Genomic DNA, 21,407 nt, shown 5'->3' with positions numbered 1-21,407 from the left:
TGGAAGGGGAAAGGCTACCATGAGTTATTTTATTCTCAGAGTGCTCTGAGCTTTGGTTTATAACACATTACTCTATGTCCGTGGGCCAAAAACAAGATTGGAGAAGCCAGGAGAGGATTCTGGTTTACTTGTTCTGCTGTAGAGTCTCACAGAAATTGCAGTCCGTTTTCTCTCTTGGGAACAGTAACGTGCTTGTCAGATGTACAGATCTCACCTTTCCCACTTGCCCTAAGCGCTGTGAGTAAACATTTGTTTCCTTCCTCTCTGAAGGGCACTCCCAGCACCCATCATGTCCAAGTAGCAGCGAATCTTTTCTGTCAGGAGAGTTGAACAAAAGCCTTCTGTGTGCAAAAGGAGAAGATAATTACAGTTCAAGCCCACGCAGAATAGGTACTTGCATTTTGACAGGTGTCCTGAAGTTCTTGGAGGGCCAGAGTCAGATCCGTTGAATCATTTGGTCAGCAACTGGAAAAACTGAGTGATAGGTACAACTCTTTCCTCTGCTCCCTGACAGTCCAGTCAGACATCATAAAACAAGCGCACTAGCTGGTACCGGATTGAAAATGCAATTGTGCTGCCCAGGACCTAGGTAAAAAATCAGACAGACAACAGAAACATTAGTGTTAAATAGTTTACAGGCTGGCAGATTCATCCTTTTTGGATGGATTTGCTATGCTTTCCAGCGTGCCTCATTTCACTAAGTTGAAAAATGAAAGGCAGAAGTCTAGCCAGAGTCTGTGGTTCTTTCTGTGGTTCTTTCGCTGAGAACCGCAGCTATCCACAGGGGATTTCTGTGTGTGCTTTCCTCCTGAATGGGGATCTGGCTAAGTGTCTCTTCTCTTTGCTAATAAGTGTCTTTTACCTTTGATCCAAGGAAGAAAAAATTTTATCGCAGGCAGCTATGCAACGCAGGCCTTTCCAAAAGCGGTGTTTCTAGTATATTGTGCATGAGAGTTCATGTACTGAATAGAGGTAGCGGCAGTATCTGTGAGGCGCGTTATCCCTGCACTCTAAGTTGCTTCAGAATGCTCCTGCACCCTGCTCAGATTTCCAGATACAGCTGACGTGCATGCCACATATACTCAAGTCCACCAGCCAGAGGTAAGTCTGGGACTGTGTTACTTCATGCGGCTGAGAAATAGGAACATGGAAAAAGGCTGTATTGAGTCAGAGTGATGAGGCATTCTGCCTTACTAATGTTTTTCTAGCATCCAGCAATTGGTGCCTTGGGAAACTTCTCAAGCGAACCTAGGAACTTTGTATTTATTAGCTCTCAGCGAACAGGGAGGAAGAATCTGTTTCCTCCTTGAGCTGCATAAACCTCCAATTCTCCTCAAGTTCCACTGCTCAAGTGCATCATGTGTGAGAAGCATGACAGCCTACCTCCCCCTTTCTCCTAACAAACTTCTCTAACAGCCCTGGAAACCCGTTTAGATCTGTTTGTATTGTAGAGTTTGTCTTTCTATTGCAGGAACCATTTGTCTGACCTGAAGGAGTAGCAACAGGAGAGTGAGACTTCGCTCGTGGGTGGGTCCAATCAGCTTTATCACAAAGTTAATGAGTGTCATATTATTGCACTCGGTGTACTCGCCGTCTTCATCTATTCCACTCCTCACATCTACTACGCGCAAGATCTTGACTGCCTGGGGAAAGAAATATAGTGCGTTGTTTCACCAGGTATGTTGGGTGCCCACCTGGCTCTTGGTCTTACTAAAAGACAGGCCAGGCCTATGATGGTCCTGGGACGCTGCTGCCTGTGGTTATTCTGAAAGACTATTAACGTCATTGCGTGACTGTGAGGGATGGTGAGAGACTAAGCAGAATATTTACTCCTGGATTTGAGCCAGGAAATAATTAGTGAACCCAGAAGTTCCACCTTCCCTCCTATCCTATTCCTCTCACACTTGATCACACCGCCTCAGAACACATCCGGATTTTGAATGTTTTCCAGATTTACCTTCAGAATGTTTGTACCCAGGGCAGAGAGGCTCTTAGTTTTGAATTTGGAGTAGCTCATCTCCAACTTCCCTGTGCTAGTGTTGAGCCTAAAAGAAACATGAAAATTTTAGTCAGAGCCAAGAGACAGAGAGATCCCTATGTAAGCAGAACTAGATCCCTAGCTGAATAGTTGAGCAAGAAATCCAGTGATGGAAAAAGCAGGAATAATACGCTACACTTGACAACACCTGCCAATACCTAGTCCCTCAGACTGGACAGTCAGGAAGGGACTCCTCCCCACCGTACTCCCAATATATCCATAAAGCTGTATAGTTTTCAAAAGAAAACTGGAGAATGTGATGTCTGCAGAGATAGTCGCTGCTACGGCTGCAGACTGATTACTACTATGAATGCCTGTATCGATTTTTCTCAATCTTGTAGCTGACAATAATTGTATTCTAACTTTGTTAAAAATCACTTTGTTCAGAAACCTTTACTGCATGGTGTGACTGCAGTTGGCAGAGTGAGACAGCTGACTTCTTACCTTTAAGCTTACTTTGATGGCTTTTAGAAAGAGCACACTCCACCACCTTTCTCAGCTGATCTTGGAAATAAAAGGCACATTCTGCGGTACTATTCTAGGTCACTCAGGTACGCTACCTTGGCAGCCGGTGACGGGGACAAGGAATGATGTGGAAGAGTTGAGGCAAGGAGTAGAGGAAGTTGAGCACTTGCGGGATGAAAAAAAGCAGCATTGTTTTGCTGAAGTGCCCCAAGATCCCCACCACAGCGAAGGTCATGCCGGCGAAGTAGCAGAAGGTGTCCCCAACAAACACGCGAGATGGGTACCTGCAATCCACAGGGCAGAAAAGCAAAGGTCTGTCGTGATCGCTGTTGCCGTGAAAATTACTTTATAGCTACCAAATGTATCCCCACATGGCAGGTTAGGGACCAAGAGGGAACTGCCGCAGATCTACACAGTGAAAACAATGATTGCAGGTCCTTATTCTAAGAATTGCAGGACTGGGACCCACAGCTTGACTTTCGGAGAACATGACGTGGAAAAAAATGGCTAGTGAGACATGAGGAAGTGTATTCTGCGCATTTTGGTGAGCTGGTGTGACCGAATTGTTCCAATGAAAGGAAAAGCTTCCAGTGCATCGATGCTTTGTGCTCTTGGTGCTGGCAAGAAGCTTGTTTACGCCCACCTGTACACCGGTAAGTGGTTTTGTTTGCTTGAAAAGGGAGGAAGTAAAGGGAAAGGACGCGCTCTGTCCATCCTCTTACCAGTTGTGGTAAAGCAGCCCCAGCGTGGTAAAAAAAAAGGGAATCATGAAGTAGAGAGAAAAAATGTGATCATCTCGACAATCCCCTACAGAAAAAAAGAAAAAAGCATTTGTGATAAGACAGAACCAGCTGATTTTTAGTACTATCAGATATTGAAATCTAGGATTCTTTCCCTTTGCTTTTTGTACCTGCTAACATACACATTATCTTCCTTACCATTTAACTCTACAATGTTGAATACGATAATGGAAGCAGCTATCACCAACGACTGCCCTGCTTCAATTCCGTTAATTCCAGCGAGAATGTTGATGGCGTTAGTGCAGAACACTGCCAGCATGCCCATGTACACGTAGTAGAGGACACCTGCAGATCAGAGCAAGCCAAGTGCTTTAGTATTCATGTTTAGGGGGTGGAGTTGTGCCCCGTCACTGGTTACTTAAGCAAATCCTTCAGGTATTTCCCCTGCAGCACAGAGGACTGTTGGGTGACCCCTTCCACTGGCTGCCCGCCGCCTCACTGGCGGCTTCTGGTGACTCCAAACTTACCCAGGTCCAAGTGCACGCCCAGCAGCACCCGGAAGGGCTTGGGCACCACGATGGTCGTGTTCCCAAAGTTGGTGAAGTAAACCATGAGCAGTGGGAGAGAAGCCATTGTGGGAAGAAGGAGCTTGTGGCGCCAGCGCAGGTTCAGAACGTCGTCCGCAAAGCCCAAGAAAATCATGCAGCAGATGGCGAGGAGCGAACCGATGAACTCGACGAACTGCAGGCCAGAGAACGGGGCCCTGGTTAGCGGCGGCCACCTCTGCCCATGCCCACCGTGCTGCCCCGAAGCCGCACCTCGTCGTGAGGGAAGGCCGCGCACTGCTCCTCCACAAAGCACCGCAGGAAGGGCACGGGGATGAAGCAGAAGAGGATGATCAGGAACACGGCACCGCTGATCACGCCCTGTGCCTCGGGGCTGAAAGGAAAGCAGGGCAGGGACTCAGCGCGGCCGGCCCCGCTCCGGGGTGGCTGCCGGTCTGGAGGGCAGCGCTACTCACACAGGCTGCCGGGAGGCCTTGTTGAGGTCCGCACCGAAGAGCCGCGCGGCGAGGAAGCGGTCCTTGAAGGCCGGGATCAGCGTCAGCGTGGCCACGAAGCCCAGCAGCGACCCGCCGAAGTTGATGAGCAGGGGCACGGCGGGCCAGGCCCCCATGGCCGCGGCGGGCGCTTCCCCAGCCAAGGGCACGGAGCGGCGCCGGGCTCGCCAACGCCTCCCGCCGGCGGTTTCCAGCCGGATGCTACAGGGCAAGTACCGGATACGCCGGCCACCTTCGGGCCATGAGCGCTGGGAGCGCCATCTTTCGCTCTGGCAGCAACTGCCTGCCAGCGCGGGCCGCTGCTCGGACGCCGGTGGGGACCAGGCTCGCGTGCAGCTGTCCGGAGAGCGGTGCGCAAGCACCTGTGCCCGGCGCTGGAGGCCGCTTCCCCCTGCGCCTCGGAACGCGAGGCTCCCTGCGAAGGCACTGGCACTCGCCCGGGACGGACTCCGCCCGCACCGCCGCGGTCAGCCCCAGTACGTCACTTCCTCCCCCGCGGTGCGGAGGTGCGCGGGGCAGCGTCTCTCCAGGCCGGCGGAGCCGCGTTTCACCCGCGCCCGGGAACCGGCGCTTGCGGGCGGCTGCCGGCGAGCCCTGGGCAGCGGCTGGGCCGGCGCCGGAGCCCGCCATGCCCGCCGGGCCGCCGTGAGTCGCTGCGCGCGGCGCCATGGGGCCGGACACGGGCTGGGCCGCGCTGGTGCTGCTGTTCGCCGCCTCGCTGCTCACCGTGGCGGCCTGGCTCGTCCAGTACTGCCGGTGCGCGGCCCTGCGGGCGCCGCGGCGGCGCGGGGCGGCGGCGGAGGAGGCCGGGGCGCGGGCGCTGCTCGCCGCGCTTCTTGCCCTGCGGTCGCTGCGGGAGCAGTGGCAGCGGGCCTGGGTGCGAGCCCTCAACAGCCAGGCGCGCCGGCACGGGGTACGGCGGGGCGCGGCGCGGGCGGGGGGGCCGCCGGCCTTTGGTTCGGGCTCCGGGGGAGCTTGCCGCGGCGGAGCTCGGCCGGAGGGTGCCGGCAGGCGCGCAGGGAACCGGCGGCTCTTTGCGGGCCGCTTTGCGCTGTGAGGGCGCGCAGAGGCGGGTGTCGGGCTTTGGTGAACGCGGTTCTGAGCCCGAGACAAGGGGCGATGGAGCCGGCTGATGTTGCCGCTTGGACATTTCCGCAGCAGCCTCTTTTCCCTTTAATCCCCTGGCATGACAGTGGCATTGATCTGTAGTTTTGGAGTTCATGAAGGAGGATACGTACTGCCGATTCCAGATGGAAATAATCACACAGCAGCTCGAGTTGCCTTCAAGGCGGGGGTTTTTGTCCGTGAAAGCTGCGGTCCAGGGCCTGTTGTAAACTTCTTTTCTGTTCTATGGACAGGAAGAGGGAGCCACTTAAGTTGCACAGGGAAATCAAGAGTTAGAAAAGGTCAGCATGACACTAATGTGTTTCAAGAAAAGTAAGTCTTGAAGAATGCAATGCGATCTGGTGTTTGAGTTTTCCAGCAAGTTTGAAAATGTCTCTCCCCTTCTGACAAAGGTAGTTAAATTCTGGGCTAGAGGCAGGAGAGAAAAGTGGATCTCAGTGCAGCACGGCCACGTGAAAAAAATCAGGCGATTGGTGACAGTGGGGAGGAATCAGAAATTATTACTCTGGCTGCTCCCACCTGTTAGTTGTCTCAACACAACAGGCTTTGTAATCTCTAACCCCATAGGTAAGGTCGTGACTCTGGCTTCTTTGGGAATGTTTGTGCAGCAGTTTTCCCAGCAGACCTTCTGTAGCTCCTAATTTCTCTGTCTTTGCATTTGCCTCGGTGCCATCCCCTGACAACTTGCTGGGATGAGATGAAGACATTGGATCTTTGAGGAAGGCGACTTAGGAAGAAGTGCTTGTTTTTGTTATATGTCACTTTGCAGTACCCGTCTGTTTTTGGGGAAGTGATTTTTCAGTGATGAGGCATGTAAGTCACATCCCCGCGATACAGTCCTCTGAGGGCTTAACTTCACCAGCAAGTATGGGCCAGTTCGGTTTTGTCCTTTTGTTTTCCTACTCAAAGTACATAGTGTTGTCTGGCATATCGAGAGCTGAAGGGTTAATTGAGGCTTGTTAAGCAGTTATCCTTGCAAGTAGCTGCACAAGATGGAACAAATCTTAATTGCATAGGTCGAGCACGGTGTTCTTGGAGTTCTGTCATCCTTAATTGTAGCAGAGCAGAACCCTTTTTGAGAGTAATTATTATTTGATTTAATCAAGTAATCTCCTTCAAAGTGCAGAGCAAGGACTGCGATTATTTTAAGGTGACAGTTGCCTCCTGGTGTTAGGAAGTGCGAATATTTGTGTGTAGTGAGCCACCTTTGTGATCCTTTCCGGGACTGACCCGTGTGGGTGAACACATGGCTCTGGTGCAGGAGGCTTGGGAGAAGAAACAGCAGGCATGGCTAGTATGAAGCAGTAGGGAGTGATCTGATATTGTTGGGGTTTTTTTGTGTGTTGGTTTTGTTTGTTTGTTTGTTTGCTTGTTGTTTTTGTTGTGTGTTGGTGTTTTTTGTTTTTTTTTTTTTTTCACTTGGGGCAGGATTAGCATAGAAGGGAGAGAGAGAAAGAGAAGATACAGGAAAGCTTTTGCAATGAAGAGGGATTAACGTACTTATAGCTGACTGCTATCCAGAACAATTTCCCATTCTCTTTTGGGCTTCCCCGTCTGAAATTAATGTGGTGTTTGTGACTCTAGGCCTTGACCAGAGACCTTATTTCTTTTCTGCCTTGACCACTGGGACCTAACAGAATTCTATCTTTGTAGAGTTCAGTGCAGATCACATTTGAAGAGGGTCCTCAGTTACCACCAGCTGCAACTATAAGTGACGTGACGTGTAAGGGACAGTCGGACCACAGCATGGTGAGGCTCTTCTGAATTGTACAGCACAGGGTGTCTCTGTCAGCTGGTGATGTGTTCCATGGAGATCGCCGAGGCCTGTGTGATGGCCATGGTGGGACTGGGGAAGTTCTGAGCAACATCCGTGATTGAGTTTGGGTACCTGTCGACAGACTCATGAGATTGTGGCCCTGGGGCTGCGCATCAGTGAGCTCTGGGACAGTGCTAGGGGGAGATGTCTTGGTGGAACTGGAGCATATGGATGCTGAGCCCAAATATCAGGTCCTACAGTGGGGAGGATAAGAGAGCATCTGTAACCAGTATGTCTTTACTGGTAGTCTGAAATGGCAGGTTTGCAGTGCAGAACTGCATCTGGGAGCAAGCCTGATGTTTCTTTCCTGTTGTGGTGGGTCAACCTTGGCTATTGCTTTTTGAAGTTTTGGCATCGCACGGCTTCCTCTTGCCAAGGATATAAACTTACCTCCTTTCTTTTCTCTCTAGGTGCTATACTGCTCTCTGTCAGCTGAAGCTGTGAGATTCCCTGTCTCTGTTACTCAGCAGTCCCCAGTTGCTGTTTCTGTGGACACCTATCATGTCACTTTGGCTGTGCTGCAGGCTCAGGTAATGGTTGGCTAACTTGTTCTTTCACCTAGCCCCACACTGATCGAGGAAAGGGGACTCAATTTAGTGCAAATAAGGCCACATTGTGCAGGAAGAAGCAGCATGCTGTCACTGATATTTGGTGGAGTGGCAAAGATTCCCGAGTCCTGTCTTCTGAGTCTTGTTCTGCAGGTCTTGGCTATGTAACATGTCCATTACAAAATCTAGAGATATTTGCGGCTTGGCAGCATTCTATACTGTGTTTTTAAGTGAGTGTTTAAGAAGTGAAAGGTCCCCAGAGTTCAGTTCCCCTTGTGGTGTGAGGGATAGGGCAAAATGCATCTTGTGCGCATGTGCAGTTCTGGTGTTGTCCTGGTTGTTGTGAAAAAGAAATCCACACTGAGGGGTGGTTTGCTTGTCAGCGCTCCACTTAGTCCATTCATAAGAGTGCAATACAGATTATTTTTGTCTAGGGGTTGAATATTGCAGATGCTTCTTCCAGACTAGAAAGTCTGTGGAACTGCAGTGGGTGGTAACTCCATAGTCACTTTCTGGCTGGATTGACTTCTCTGGAATGTGATTTTGTTCCCATCATGAAGAAGGGCTTGATGCTGGAGGCAGTGTCTTGCCTGAAGACTGCACGCTCCTTTGTGCTATAGGGAGACACAGTAAAATCAGAAGTAACTGTGGTGGCAGAAGCCAATCCCATACTACTGCACGTGTTACAGTGGGAAGATTGTTCTGAAATGCCTTTGCTTTCAGAAGCTTTATTAAAATATTCAACCTACATTTATCAGATCATCCCGGTTTGGTTTTGTGCCTCCGTTCTGCGGTCATTTAAATAGCTGATCTCTTTCTCCTCAGTGTTTTGCGTGCCTGCTGCCGATCTAGTTGTGGGCAACAACTGTGGTCGGTTTTTGTCTTTGTCTAGTCTCGGGGAGCCAAGTAGCCTTTGTCACGTCTCATCAAATTCCTCCTCTACTTGTTAGCATTTTCCAGGTCTCCTAGTCTGGGCCTGTTGAAATTTTGGGTTGATGATTCTTGTAGAGAGTTGCATGTGGTATTCCAATTGAGGTCTTGCTGCTGCGTTGTGAAATGCTGGTAAGGTTACCGTATGCCTGTTGGTTGGATTACTTTGAGGACTGTATTGCCAAATGTGTCTTGCCTCTTTTATGCACCTCGTGTTGTTACTTACCTGGCTAACCTGTCCCAGATCTGTCACTTCTGACTGAGGACCTTCTGTGCTCGTGGTAAATGAATGTCAGTCTGTCAATTACTGTAGAACTATGTTAAATTTTGTTCCCCAGTTTCTACTAGAAATATTGGGTCAGGAGTTATTCCTGTGTGGTTCTGTTTCTGTCTGTTGCATTAATGGTGCTTTTCAGGTGTATCGGTGTGCAGCTTTTCAGCAGAACTACAGGATGGTGTAGAGTCTGGTTTGTTGTTGCAGACTATTGTGACATGGTTGAGTTTTCAATCTGAGGATGATCTAGAGATGCATTGCTAACTTACCAATGGCCATGCTTAGGTTTGGCAATGGTTAATTGATGTAGCTCAGTAAACAGTCTGTGTCAGTGCCCAGTTCACTCTTTCGGATTGTCCCTCAGGCCTTTTCTTCAGCCAAAGAAATAACCTATCATTATTCCCTGTGATGGTGTCTGGGCATCCAAAGGTCATCAGGAAGCCAGATCTCGTTATGGATCAATGAGGCTTCTGCAGCTGCTTGTTCCCGTAGGCCCAGCACCACTTGTGTTCTTACATGCTCTCTCTTGTTGCTGCGTTGGTGTGAGGGCCCTTCAGTTGCTGGGTTTGAAGTGGGGCAAAAAGCACCTAATGAAACAGAAACTGTTCTTGACTATGGTTGTTTGTTCTGGGCCAGGTGGAGATCCACTTGGAGGAGATACAGAACGAAGGTCTCCTCGTGTCGTGGGTGTTCAAGGACAGACCAGACCTGAACCTTTCTGTTCTTCCAAGACTTCAGCTTCGCGAGGTGAGCTGTCAACAGCAGGTGGCTGGACTCGAGCTGAGCAAGGGTGGGAGTGGCAGAAACGGTGCCGAGCCAGGAGGAAGGCTGCTGCGGAGGGGAAAGGCTGGCAACTCGTTGTCATGGTCCTTTAGGGCAAGGCAGGCGATTCTCTCCCCCTGGAATTCACGCTACCTCAGCTCTGTCAAAACAGTGCAACGTCAAGAGAGCCGAAGCAGTACCGGTGTCTGTTGTCCGAGTTTGGTGTAGCAGCTGAATGGGAGTGTGTGTAGCTAAAAAGGCTTTCTGTCTATGTAGGTCCTTCTGCTGTTGTCAGATGTAGAGTTGTAAAATGAGCCGGGTTGGTTTGGGGTTTTTTGGGGGGGTGTTTGTTTTTTTGGGAATTTTTTTGAGAGGTTATTGTGTGGAACCTGAAAGTATTAGAGGTTTAATGCACGAGGCTGAACACAGGATTGCTTGGTCTTCTGTGATCCAAATGGGTTGGTTGATTTGTTTGTTTTATTGATGCCCTTGCTGCTTTGTCCTGAGTAGATGTTGGAATTTGGCTGTTCTCCCGAAAGTGCGGTACTCCCATCTCACGAGGTGATGAGAATGTGGCAAACTGTAAAAGAGGTGTATTGTCAAAATTTGCAATAGGTAGGCTAGAAACGGAGAGGCTTAGTTTGTCTCGTTTAGACAACTTATGTTTACCTGCAGCTGTTTCGCAGAAGCTTTAAGTGCTGGGGAGAGTGAGGACAGGATGTGGGAAGATACCTGGGTGGTTATTACCGGGAGAAGGACTGTAGCGTCTTAGTGGCTTGAGGGGCAGTTGGAGCTGTATAAGGAGAAAATGCATCTGCCTGCTTATGACTTTCCTGCATTTCCTCTTGAATTGCGGAGAGAAGAATGAAGGGAGAGTGGATCTGTCCACCATCAAGGATCTGATCGAGGACACCATTGTCAGCACGCAGCCAGCCATGATGGTGAATCTGAAGGCCTGCACCGCTGGAGCTGCTGCAGTAAGGCTCCCTCCTCCCGTCATTCCTGCGCCTCCAGCATCGCGTCCTGAGTGCTTCTGAGGCTCGGGCAGGAATCCAAGGGTTGCGACTCGCTTCTGGGTGACAGCCGCCTCCTGGCCTGCACTGTCATAGGAGCTGGGGTACCGTGTCACGAGAGAATTAGAAACTCTGTAGTTTGTTTCCCAAACGCTGAGTGCCATTTGTGCTGAGGTGGAACCAGACTGCCCGAGATCCATCTCTGTTTTGGCAGTCACTCTGTCACTCTGAGCACCAAGGCTCCATCCAGGGCAACCCTTACAGGAACGGCCCATGGTTTGCTATCTTCTCTTGTCCGTCTGGCAGCCAGCAATCTTGTCCTTATCTGTCTCTTTTCCTGTCTGCCTTAAATTCCTCATCTGAAATAACACAGGGTCCCACCCAAGATCGGTAGCTTGGGGAACCTGCAGCATCTTTTGATGGCTCTGTGAGTATTTCCCACTGTTGCTATGAGGAGCTACTTAGTAGATGCAAGGATGGACATAATGCATCTTGCCGTTGTCTGCTGGTGACTGAACGATAAAGGCATCGGTCTCGGTCTTGTTGTTCCTCAGGTACCCAGCAATAAGTTGACTCGAGAGTCCCCATCAAGAGTAGCAGCAGCCCCACTGGGTTCTAAGCTGTTGCTACGGAATCTTCGAGTGCTGAACTTGGGCAGCCAGGGGAAGGGAGGTAAGCATGAAAGCATTGCTGATCTGCAGGGGCAAAGGATGCAGGTGGTGAGATTGGAGCGGGTGGATGTTTTGGGTGGGTTTGAATGGAAAAGAGGGTTGTGCGTCTGCATGGTGCTGACAATCGCATACGCATGCTCTGCCCCTCTGTTGCAGGAGTTGGGGAGATACGCTGCATGGCAGAGCTAGACAGTCCCCCCCAGCAGAAGCAGACGAGACTGATGGCAGCTGGCAGTGCTGATGCTGCAGCAGAGATGGAGTGGAATGAGGAGCTCTTTCTGTAAGCATCTGCTCTCCTTCTGGCTGGCATGGTGGAGGCAGACTGGCACGGTCTCAGGGTGTCATTAATGTGACGTGGTGACTGCTTGAAGGCTGAATCTCAGCCTCCCAGACAGATCGCCCTCTCAGCTTCCCCTGGCGGCCTACATGGCCCTGCAGGGGACATGAACCAGAGTCTTCCTCTTCTGTGTAGTTTGCTGCCTCTTTTTGTGTCCCCCAAAGTAGTGCATGTGTACCGGCGCTTTGGAAAAAGTGATGAGGTGTGTGAGATTTGAGGGTGGGAAGATACAGAATGGGGTTGTTTGCTCTGTGACTGTTTTGCAAAGATTGCCTAATACCAGCCTGTTTTTTTCGGTTTCAACAGGGAGCTGGGACCGAGAAGTAAAGAGCTGAAGCTACAGGTGCTGGGGAACAGTGACGGAGGGGCAAGTGAGTACGGGCAGCCATAAAATGGTTTGTAAGACAGGGAGACAAAAATGCCTAAGGGACTTGCTGTGCTTTGAGCCTCTGGTAGTTCTGGGTTGGTACGATGTGTGATGAGCTGTGCACAGGATTTTTCATATCCGATTTTTGTGAGCCTCTGACTGCGTGAAGTAAGTCTAGAATCTGTTCTTCTTAGTGAAACGCTCTTACTTGGGCCTTTTTGGTACCCCGGAGTTTACTGCAACTCGCCTGTCTCCACTCTGAAATGGGGAGAGGGATGCGAGGATTTGCCCCTGTGTATTGGAAGAATGTTGCAGAAGGCTCTTAACTCTGTTTGTTTGTACTCGGTCAGGGAGTAACCGCAGCATCTATTTTTGATGTAGGCTGCACAATGGCCATCTCTCTAAGGGAGTCGATTTCTGGATTGGTAAAGAGGAGTGGAGGAGCGCTGCGTGCCCCCTGCCACCTTGAACCTAGGAGCTACCGGGGTTGTGGGGATCTGCTTTGTTGGCCCACAGAGCTGCTTCCCAAAAGCAGCAGTTGCCTAGGAGTCATCTGAGGTGCTGAGATGCTGTGGTATGTTTTATTTTCCTGTTCCTTCTCGCAGATGTGCTCCTGGCACATGCCACACTTTTGCTGGATTCTTTGGGCAAACAACCATCTGGGAGACAGGTCTGCTCACTGGCCCCAGGAGCTGGGCAGTCACTGTCCGGCGAAGCTACCATTGTATTGGAGGTAAGCTCACGACTCCATAAGTTTGGCACAAACGCACGCTGCAGAAGCATTCGCAATGCGAGCCTCTGGAGACAAGCATGATTAGACCTAGGCTCGTCACACGGGACTGAGGCCCTTGCGCCGAGGAGGGATGTTGCCTGACCCTCGGTTCCTGAGCCTCCCTCCATTCAACTGACACTGCACTGTCACGGAGGAGCTGTGCCCAGTGCAGAAGCTTTTGTCACCCGTGTGCCTGCCCTTCTGTCTGAGAGGGGGAGAGCTGGTCTGAGCTGTGCTTTACTCTTTGCAGCTGCTGTTCCAGGAGTCTCCTGCATCTTTGAATGCTCAGCAGGCCACATCTGTGCGAACCAGCATCACCCCCACTAAGAAGGTGGAGATGGACAGGACTATCATGCCCGACGGCACCATCGTGACTACTGTCACTACAATTCAGTCCCGGCCTAAGGCAGACTGCAAGCTGGGTGAGGCTGCCCCACAACAGGTGTCTTGTACAGGTGGCTGCTATGGGGGCGCAGCCTTGGCCATGACATTCCTGAGGCCGCTCACGCAGGCCGTAGCAAAACTGTTTAGACGTTGTGTGTTGCAGTTGCAGACTTGCACCTTGTGTGGCGCTTTTGGCTTCTGGGTCGGAACATGGGCATCACTGCCTTTCCCTTAGTGTCTTCTTATTGGCTGGAGACTCATGTGGCCATGGCGGGTGGAACGGGTGCAGCCCTATGTTTTGGGGGAGGCAAGAGAGGGACAAGCCTCTCTGACACCCTTTGGTGGAGGGAGGTCCCAACTCTAACATGTATGCTGCCACATAACATCTACATGATGTCGGGCCGAGCATTTTGCCATTCTTCCTCTCTGTTCTCCACTGCTAAAAAAGTTATACCATGTGTACTGAATGCGGAGCCGAAAGCATGGTGACCTTGCTTATTGGCAGTTATTGCTGCTTGCAGTCTGTGGTGGTGATGAATGTGGTGCTGGGAGTTCCATGAGGTGGGGCTGGGAAACAGCATGAACTGGGGCTTGCAACTGGGCTACTTCACGTGTCTTTTTCCAATAGGTTTCTTACAACTTTATTGCTGCAAAACCTCACAGAGCCAGCCTCTGCAGGCTCCCTGTGCACACTTGAGGCTTTTTGGGCATGCCTGTAGGGAGCCACAATACAGCAGTGAAATTGCCTAAGCTTCATCTCGAGTTACTAGTGTCTCTGTGTTTCTGCCTCTCTTTCACTGTAAAGATTCACCGTCAAGGTCGCCTTCCAAGGTGGAAGTGACAGAAAAGAAGACAACAGTGCTCTTGGAGAGCGGCTGCCCCTTGCCCAGCGGCAGCCGTAAGTTCATAATAAATTCCATTCTCTACCTTCGTGCACATGTAGTTGCCTGTTGCAAGCATCGTGGTCTGCAGGCAACCTCTTGCCCATGCTGAAGGTTGCAACTTCAAGTGCTGGTGTCTTTTCTGTGCTCAGGAGATAGCCATATGCCCAATGGCTTGGATCCGGTGGCCGAGACAGCGATCAGGCAGCTAACCGAGACGAACAACAAGCCTGCCAAGAAGACACCAACAAAACGTAGCACGCTGATCATCTCGGGAGTTTCCAAGGTCTCTGGTAGTTATGGGGCTCCATTTCTGATCTGGGAGGCTGCGTGCACGTGTGAAACCACCCTGTCCCATAGTGAGCAGTGTGGTAAGGTTCCAGCACAGATGACATGCTCGGCAGGATGCTTTTGCTGCTTCCTTGCAGCTTGTTGCTGCTTCCCAGTGAGTGTCAAAGGTACCTCGCCAGTCTGCAGGGCAGCTGCTGGCAGGAGCTCACACGAGAGCAGCTGCGGAAAGGGAGAATGCTTTCACAGCCGCTTGGGAACCCCATGGACAATCTAAGGAGTTTTCCTTAGGCTTGCCTATGGGAGTGAGGGAGGTGCTGTGAAATGCTTTGCAATGAGCCACGTTCCAGTATGTTTCAGCAAAAGGCTGACGATTGCGCGCTGGTGCTGTCTAGCGCTGATGATCGGAACCGGAGCATCTGTAGGTCGTTGTGGGTGGAAGAAGGGAGATCCTGTCTTCTTGTCTGACCTTCTAACCCCCCTCCAGGTACCTATTGCTCAAGATGAAATGGCCCTTTCTCTGGGTTATGCTGCATCCCTGGAGGCCACGGCGTACAGGGATTCTGCCTCGGAGGGCACAGCTGACCGGGTACACGATTCTACGGAATCATCACAGCTGCTGGAAGCATCGCCATCAGGACAAAGGGCCAGTCAGGAGCTGGATGAGATGACACGATCGGATATCTCTGAGAGACCATCGGTGGAAGATGTTGAGTCTGAAACTGGCTCCACAGGAGCCCTTGAGACCAGGAGCTTGAAAGATCACAAAGGTAAGGATGAACCATTAGACACTAGCTAATGCTAGCCTGTTGTACTTGAAGGCAAAGTGACATTCGAGTTCCCGCCCGAGCGCGGGGGCTGCATTGTGTGGCCCAGATTCCTGAGAGACCTGGCAGGTGTGGAAGAGAAGGAAGAAAGCAGAAAATAAGCCCCTTCGGTAGGAAATACTGTTGTACCTTTGTATGGCTTGCAGGTTTTGGATGTGCATTTTTGCATGCGTTTGGGGCTGATGGCAGTCAGGGTCTCCATCCTGTCCTGCCTGAGTGTGTCATCTGGAGCCATTGCTGTTATTTTAGCATTTGAGCATTGTTGCATAAAAGGAAGGTTATGCACTGGGGACACGTGATGGTGTGCTTAGCCACGGAGATTGTTGGTATTGCAGTCTGTCCCATTGCTCAGGATGAAAGAAGTCTTTGCTGCTCATCTGAGAATGGCTGGATGCATTTTTGCCCCTGAGACCTGCCAGGGCAGGATACTATCGTGGTTTCTGTCTCCATCCTCCCTGTCTCTGCAGTTAGCTTTCTTCGGAGCGGTACCAAACTCATCTTCCGGAGGAGGAGCAAGCAGAAAGAAGCAGGCCTGAGCCAGTCACATGATGACTTGTCCAACGTCACCACCAACTCCACTGCCAGGAAGAAAGCTGGCAGCTTCTCCCACCGCCTCATCAAGCGCTTCTCCTTCAAGTCTAAATCCAAACCCAGAGCTAGCGATAGCACAACAGCGGGTGAGAACTGAAGGATGGAGAAGCCTGTCAGAAAGATTGTGCGGACATCCTTTTCTAGTCTCTTGTCTTCCCACTCCATGGTATCTGTGACCTGCAGTGCGGTTCCTTCCGACTTCGGCTGAGGGAAGACACCCCAGTGCTTTATGCCATTTGGAGACTGGAGGTGGCGAACCTGGGGCTTAGGCTGCTCGTCTGCCTTGGCTTAGCCTTCTTTGACTGTCATACCTCACCGTGCTCTCCCAGAAAATTCAGGCGGCATGCTGATCTCCGTGGGGGGGTGCCAGGAGCTGTGGATGCAACTCTGCCTGTGCAGCTGGCTGCCCTTGCCTGGTGTGTCCTGGGAAGGGGTGGGGGGGCCTCTCAAGTGGCAACCCTCAGAGATAACAGTTAAGAAACTACTGGGTTAGCTATGTTGCTGAGAAGTGTGGGATGTAGCCTCGCTCAGCTCTTCTAGCGAGAGAGAATGGCATGGTTGCTGGCCATCTCGTTGCTCTCATTGCTTCTGCTTGGTGCAGAGGCTGTAATGTGACTGGGGTGCGGAGCGATGCGTTCCGGGGCTGTGAGATGTCAGAAGAAGCTGTGGGTCTCCACCCAGCTTTGCTGTTGGAACAGTCTCTGGTTCAGACAGTTCTGAGGGATGCCTGCTTTCTGTGTTATGCTGACGAAGGAAGGAGTCACTAAGAAGAAGGAAGTTCTAACCATTTGAACCATGGGGCAAGTTTTTGTAGAAGCCCCGGCCCTTGCAAGAATGTCTGGTGGGTTCTGTGGGTGCTGCCACCCTGTGGCGCAGCCGTCCTTCTGCAGCCGCGTCCTTGAGTGGGGAAGGGGCCATGCTGCAGCAGCTGTTGTATGAAGGCAGTTTTTTTCCCTCGAGGGCAGTTGGGGGCTGCGCCAGCGGGGCGCCAGGCCACCTTCCTGGCCTCTCGTGCCAAGAACCGGCACTTGCGCCCGGGGATGGATGGCGAGGAAGGTGGTGATGCTAGCGAAAGGTCAGGCTGACAGGGAGCCTGAAGCTGCGTGGCAGAAAGAGGCAGGAGTTCATCTTTGCACTGATGAAAGGGTTTCCTGTAGTAGAAGGAGCCTTCTTGATTGCATCTGGTATTTCCTGTCTTCTAGCAAACCTGATCCACCACGTTCAGACAGCGGGCATTTCTGCAGCGGGTATTTACAGAGGGGAAGGCCCGCAGGGGAAAACTGACTCCTTGCGTGGGCGGAGACTGCCCTTCTAGACAAATGACTTTCTGGTCTCCTGATGCACGTTGCAGGTAACCCCAGAGGCCGCATTCGGACAGCATAACAATGCTCTTTGGTGGAACGCTTGCGCTCTGTCCACACCCAGTTTGAACGGAAGCTCCTGCTCTCCTGTGGGCTACAGAGTTAGGGAGATGGGGCACAGGGGAGGCAAAAACTCGCTGAAGAGCAGTCGCCTAGTGCTGCCTGGATTTGCTAGCTCTGCTCTCCTGTCACAGTACCTCCTGAGGTGGGGACTGTTGCCTTGCCTTGTACAGGATGCAGTCAACTGAAGAAGCAGTTTTTCTCTTGATGATGCACGTGAAACATGTCACTTTCTTCAGAAGGATAAATCCTGGCTTACTGATGTGGCCATCGCGTGCCATTTCCAAAGAGCAGAATGTGTTCGGTATGCCGCTGCGAAAGCCTTTACGAACAGGAGTTTCAGGTGTCTCTCATGTCTGGATGTTGGGAAGGCTGTAGTCGTGTGGGGCTTGGACTGAAAGTGCCAGTGCGTGCCAGCAGAAGAGTCTCTGTTTTTCCTGCGATTCCCCATGAGGTTGGGCATGTGTGAGAAATTTGACTGGTCCAGCTGGCTGACCAGGAACCTCTTCTCCATCTCTTTGGTCCAGGAGGCTTTCTGTCATCCCTGAGCTCTTTCGTGTCTTTTATCCTTTTACCCTATTTGAAAGAATTCCTTGTGAAACCTTGCATTAGACGTGCTGCTTTGAATGGAAAGGAACTTGCGGATGAGCCAGCAGCTCTTCAGTTGGAAGTTTATCGCAGAACCTTCTGCGAATCTCATTTAATAGTCCTGTATTCTTCTCTTTAAACCACAAGAGCAACTTGAACTGTCTTGGTGCAGAGTGGCCGAAGGCAAATGCCCGAGGCTTGCACCCACGCTTCTGAAGTGTGAATGTGGGGCTCAAGTATGTGAGGAGGACAGCAAGCATTGTCGTTGTGACAAAGTGGCACATGGGATGCATGACGGTTTGCGTGTGTCTTCCCTTGATTTTTTGGCCATGCTTTTTATCACAGGCAGTACTTTGCTAGGAAAGTTTGTATCTGGTCAGAATGTAAGGGAAAAGGGGATATCATCATGTGCTGACAGAGAGCATCCCCAAACATTCGTTCCTATGCCCACTTGTGTTTCCTAGTGGAGGTGTACTTACTGCCATTTCATTGCTTCTCAAAGTCGTACAGTGCAGGACTGGTATTGTAACCTTTTATCTTCTTGTTGTCGGTGAGCCCGGAATGTTTTTCAAAGTGTTGGGGCAATCTGCTGGTCGGGGGACAGAGGGCTGAGGGGGAACGGCTCAGCTGTGTGCAACTTGTTTTTAGTTCTGATATGCTCCTGATTAACATGTTGATCCTTTTTCTTCATATCTGTACTGCTTGCGCACACGGTTGTTTTCATTCCCCAAGCAGGAGGTGGCTGTTTTTTTTTTGTCCTGGCCACGTGAGCACGGGTGATTTTCCTGACTTCCCAAAACCAAGAATGTTAACTGCCCCGTGGGGGAGGCATGATTATTGGTGTCAGAAACAATTCTTCTATCCTAACCTTCTCAGGAGGGAAGGTCACCTAGTCTTTGACCTCCAGAAACTGTAAAGACAGAGTCCCAGGGAGTTTCCCCCCCGTAGAACTGCTGCTTGAAAAAAATCCCTTTTGTGTTTAATCCCTGATTGTGCTTCTGGCTTTAGGACAGAAGAAATGCTCTTTGAAATCTGCTTTTTTTCCCTGTTTAACTTCTTCTGGATACCCATGCCCTCACCTCGGTGCCATTGCGGGCTCTGTGACATTTTGTAACACCCCCAACCAGTGCACAGCGCGGGCCGCCATCCAGCTGTTTAGACTTGCACGGTCTGCAGTCGCGTGGTTGCTGTCTCAGGGTTGGCTCAATATTTGCATCTTGTGAAACTGGCCCTCGACTGAGTGTGTGGGGGAAGAGGAGCAGCGGGCTTGACCGCACGGGGCCTTCTGAAGGAGTTCAGTCTGCTCGTGATGGCCTGCGTTTCTGGTGCTGCGTTTCACTGCCAGCTACACACAGGTAGAAATGGTGACTGGTAAATGAAGCCAAAGTATACATTTTGTGTTGGTTTTTTTTGGTGTGGGTTTTTTTGTCTTTTTTTCCCCTCTATTTTGGCTGAGCAGAGTTACTAGAACTTACCCATGCTGTGTATTTGTACTTATCTGAAGAAAATAGACTTCTGTAGCTGTAAGTATGCTTGTAAATATATTTATTATATCTGTATACATCCTCTCCCCTTGTTTTGGTAAGGGGTTTTAAGAGTCTTCACGTTGGAAAAGCCCTTGGCATCGACCTGCGAGGGGGTATCCTCTGGAGGTGAGAGAAAACAGGCATGGGAAGAAGTGGAGGGAACCGCAAAACCTGTTTTGGGGGTGCTGTAGGCTTTAGAATGATGGATGTCTGCAAGCACCCTCATGCTGCTTATGTAGCTGAGGGCAAAGTTTTAGGCAGATGGGCTGAACTGGGGAGGGAGGACTACTCAGGTGGAGAGCTAGTCACAAAACAGTTCAGCAGAGGAGAGTGTAATGAAAACTTCTTTAAGCCAATGTAAGAGGGCCACAGGCACACGCTGTTTCTGGACTACAAAGGCGTGCACAGTAGCTTACAAAGGTTTTTGTTCCGTTTTCTCGTCTTTAGTGGTGCCGCTTCCTTCCTGTGATGGCTTCTCTCAGTTAGTTGTTTGCTAAATCTCCAAAAAGTCATTTCTGGGTGGCTGGAGAGATGCTTGAATGTTGTCTGGCTGGCGTTTGCGTGTTTTGGGGTCTTTTGCCTTGTTCTCCTTCTGCCCCAGGTCATGGTGAGTGTCATGGTAGAGTAAGAATCTCAGTGGAAGGCCTTTGTGTACTGGCCATATCACAGCTCCTTCTACAGGCACGACTGCCCCACACCACCTTTCCTTGCTTGTGCAGGTACTGGACCAAACACTCACGCTAAATTTGAATTAGCACCTCAAATCCTTGTGTGTGCTCTTTTGTACTTTGATGCCTTCTCTCTGGGTGGATTATTTTAATCCCAGATTGTTTAGAGGAAAAAAAATAGGAACTGTGTAGCTATTTAAGGGTTGAGAGTCAAATGACTTTATTTAGACTGAATGAATGAAGTTCTTACACCTTTGTAAATGTTGCAGAAGAATTCCAATGCAGTGTAATGGCTGAACCTGTTAACTTATTAAACCACATGGAAATCAAAACCTAACTCCGAGTCTGATTTTATAGCTGCTGTAGAGTGGTGAGCTGGGCTCTGGCTTTCTAGAAGCTCAGGGAGGTCAGTGATTTGTAGCTCTCTTTTGTAAGACCGTCATCTCTGAACAGCCCTTGTTGTTGGATGCAGGTGCTGGGTTTACGCTCTGTAAGTCCACGGCAAGGGCTGCAGCCTCTGTGGTGCTGCTGGGAGGCAACGGGCTCCCAAGACAGTGACGTCTGCCCCGGAAGGCGTGAGTGGCGCCGAAACCTTTGGCTGGCCCTGGACATGCGGCAGTACCCCGGGAGGGTGGGTTACAGCTCGGGGTCACCAACTGGAGCGGGGAGAGCTGTGCCTTCTCCCTCCCGAGCGCCTGCTTCATCTTCTTCTTCTGCTGTAGCCTGCCTCTGTTCTTGTCCTGTCCTGGCTTTGCTGCAGGGCCTGCAGTTGCAACTGTGAAGCCAAGGGAGGTCGGAGAGGCGGTGGCTGCACGTTTCCACGTCCGGACGGGCTCCTGGGGGGAAGGACATGGTGTCGGGCTGACACACTGGCCTTGCTGCTGGGAGATTCTTGTCCCACGTGGTTACTGTTGATAAAAGGAACAACAATCTTTTAGAAACCCCTAGGCCTAATGTAGCAAGACTAAGCATAATGTGACAGAAACCTATCAGAGAAACAATAGCGAGACTGGACAAAGCGGGATATCTTAGCTTGCAAGCTGGGAAAGTGGAATGTTCCACCAAATGGAAGAGCTACATGACTTTCTGAGTAGCAGAGGTGAGTGTAACTCGTTTGTGTGTGGGGTTATAAATTCTTTTCGAAGGCTTCCTAGTTTCTGGTGTCACCTGCGGGGTGAAGTGTGACTCTGTGCAGGTTTGAAAGGTGCAACGTGCAGAGCTCCCTCGTTTGCCACCAGATCTCCCAATCACAGAGACAGCGTCGCTGTGCAGCTGCTAAGGACAGCGCGTCTCGTGCAGAATAGCATCCTTTGTG

At 50.9% G+C, this 21,407-nt stretch overlaps 2 protein-coding genes across 5 annotated transcripts; one reads left to right on the top strand and one right to left on the bottom strand.

Annotated features, from left to right (window-relative positions):
* Nucleotides 1-15: 15 nt before the first annotated feature.
* DPAGT1 (dolichyl-phosphate N-acetylglucosaminephosphotransferase 1) lies at nucleotides 16-4,490 on the bottom strand. Its single transcript, XM_005500700.3, has 9 exons — nucleotides 4,265-4,490; nucleotides 4,062-4,182; nucleotides 3,771-3,984; nucleotides 3,442-3,588; nucleotides 3,226-3,310; nucleotides 2,599-2,787; nucleotides 1,958-2,045; nucleotides 1,488-1,643; nucleotides 16-585 (listed from the first exon to the last, which is right to left on the bottom strand). The coding sequence occupies exons 1-9, from the start codon at nucleotides 4,417-4,419 to the stop codon at nucleotides 520-522; spliced, it is 1,221 nt and encodes a 406-aa protein (XP_005500757.1). The 5' UTR covers nucleotides 4,420-4,490; the 3' UTR covers nucleotides 16-519.
* C2CD2L (C2CD2 like) lies at nucleotides 2,787-20,424 on the top strand. Of its 4 annotated transcripts, none has more exons than XM_021285183.2 (14): nucleotides 2,787-3,156; nucleotides 7,082-7,177; nucleotides 7,655-7,774; nucleotides 9,633-9,743; nucleotides 10,622-10,735; nucleotides 11,326-11,443; nucleotides 11,599-11,722; nucleotides 12,086-12,150; nucleotides 12,752-12,879; nucleotides 13,169-13,340; nucleotides 14,108-14,200; nucleotides 14,336-14,469; nucleotides 14,959-15,241; nucleotides 15,766-20,424. In XM_021285183.2, the coding sequence occupies exons 2-14, from the start codon at nucleotides 7,175-7,177 to the stop codon at nucleotides 15,984-15,986; spliced, it is 1,686 nt and encodes a 561-aa protein (XP_021140858.2). In that variant the 5' UTR covers nucleotides 2,787-3,156; nucleotides 7,082-7,174; the 3' UTR covers nucleotides 15,987-20,424. The 4 variants fall into 4 exon arrangements, with proteins under 4 accessions (XP_021140858.2, XP_064896165.1, XP_064896163.1 ...); XM_065040093.1 differs by lacking the exon at nucleotides 2,787-3,156 and adding an exon at nucleotides 4,564-4,779; XM_065040091.1 differs by lacking the exon at nucleotides 2,787-3,156 and adding an exon at nucleotides 4,794-5,216.
* Nucleotides 20,425-21,407: the final 983 nt, after the last annotated feature.

Source organism: Columba livia, chromosome 24 (assembly GCF_036013475.1).
Source record: "Columba livia isolate bColLiv1 breed racing homer chromosome 24, bColLiv1.pat.W.v2, whole genome shotgun sequence".
Classification (NCBI taxonomy): domain Eukaryota; kingdom Metazoa; phylum Chordata; class Aves; order Columbiformes; family Columbidae; genus Columba; species Columba livia.
The sequence above is the reverse complement of the archived record's forward strand: the minus strand, read 5'-3'. Positions and strand labels throughout refer to the sequence as shown.

What these genes read in the sequence shown, in the direction of transcription:
- DPAGT1 (XM_005500700.3), bottom strand. Translation starts at nt 4,419, where the DNA reads ATGGGGGCCTGGCCCGCCGTGCCCCTGCTCATCAACTTCGGCGGGTCG. An exon ending in AAGGCCTCCCGGCAGCCTGT is followed by an intron (nt 4,183 to 4,264) that starts GTGAGTAGCGCT and finishes CTTTCCTTTCAG; the next exon opens with CCCCGAGGCACAGGGCGTGA. An exon ending in TCCTGTTGCTACTCCTTCAG is followed by an intron (nt 586 to 1,487) that starts GTCAGACAAATG and finishes TTTTTTACCTAG; the next exon opens with GTCCTGGGCAGCACAATTGC.
- C2CD2L (XM_065040091.1), top strand. Translation starts at nt 4,971, where the DNA reads ATGGGGCCGGACACGGGCTGGGCCGCGCTGGTGCTGCTGTTCGCCGCC. An exon ending in GCACCGCTGGAGCTGCTGCA is followed by an intron (nt 10,736 to 11,325) that starts GTAAGGCTCCCT and finishes GTTGTTCCTCAG; the next exon opens with GTACCCAGCAATAAGTTGAC. An exon ending in AAGCTACCATTGTATTGGAG is followed by an intron (nt 12,880 to 13,168) that starts GTAAGCTCACGA and finishes TACTCTTTGCAG; the next exon opens with CTGCTGTTCCAGGAGTCTCC.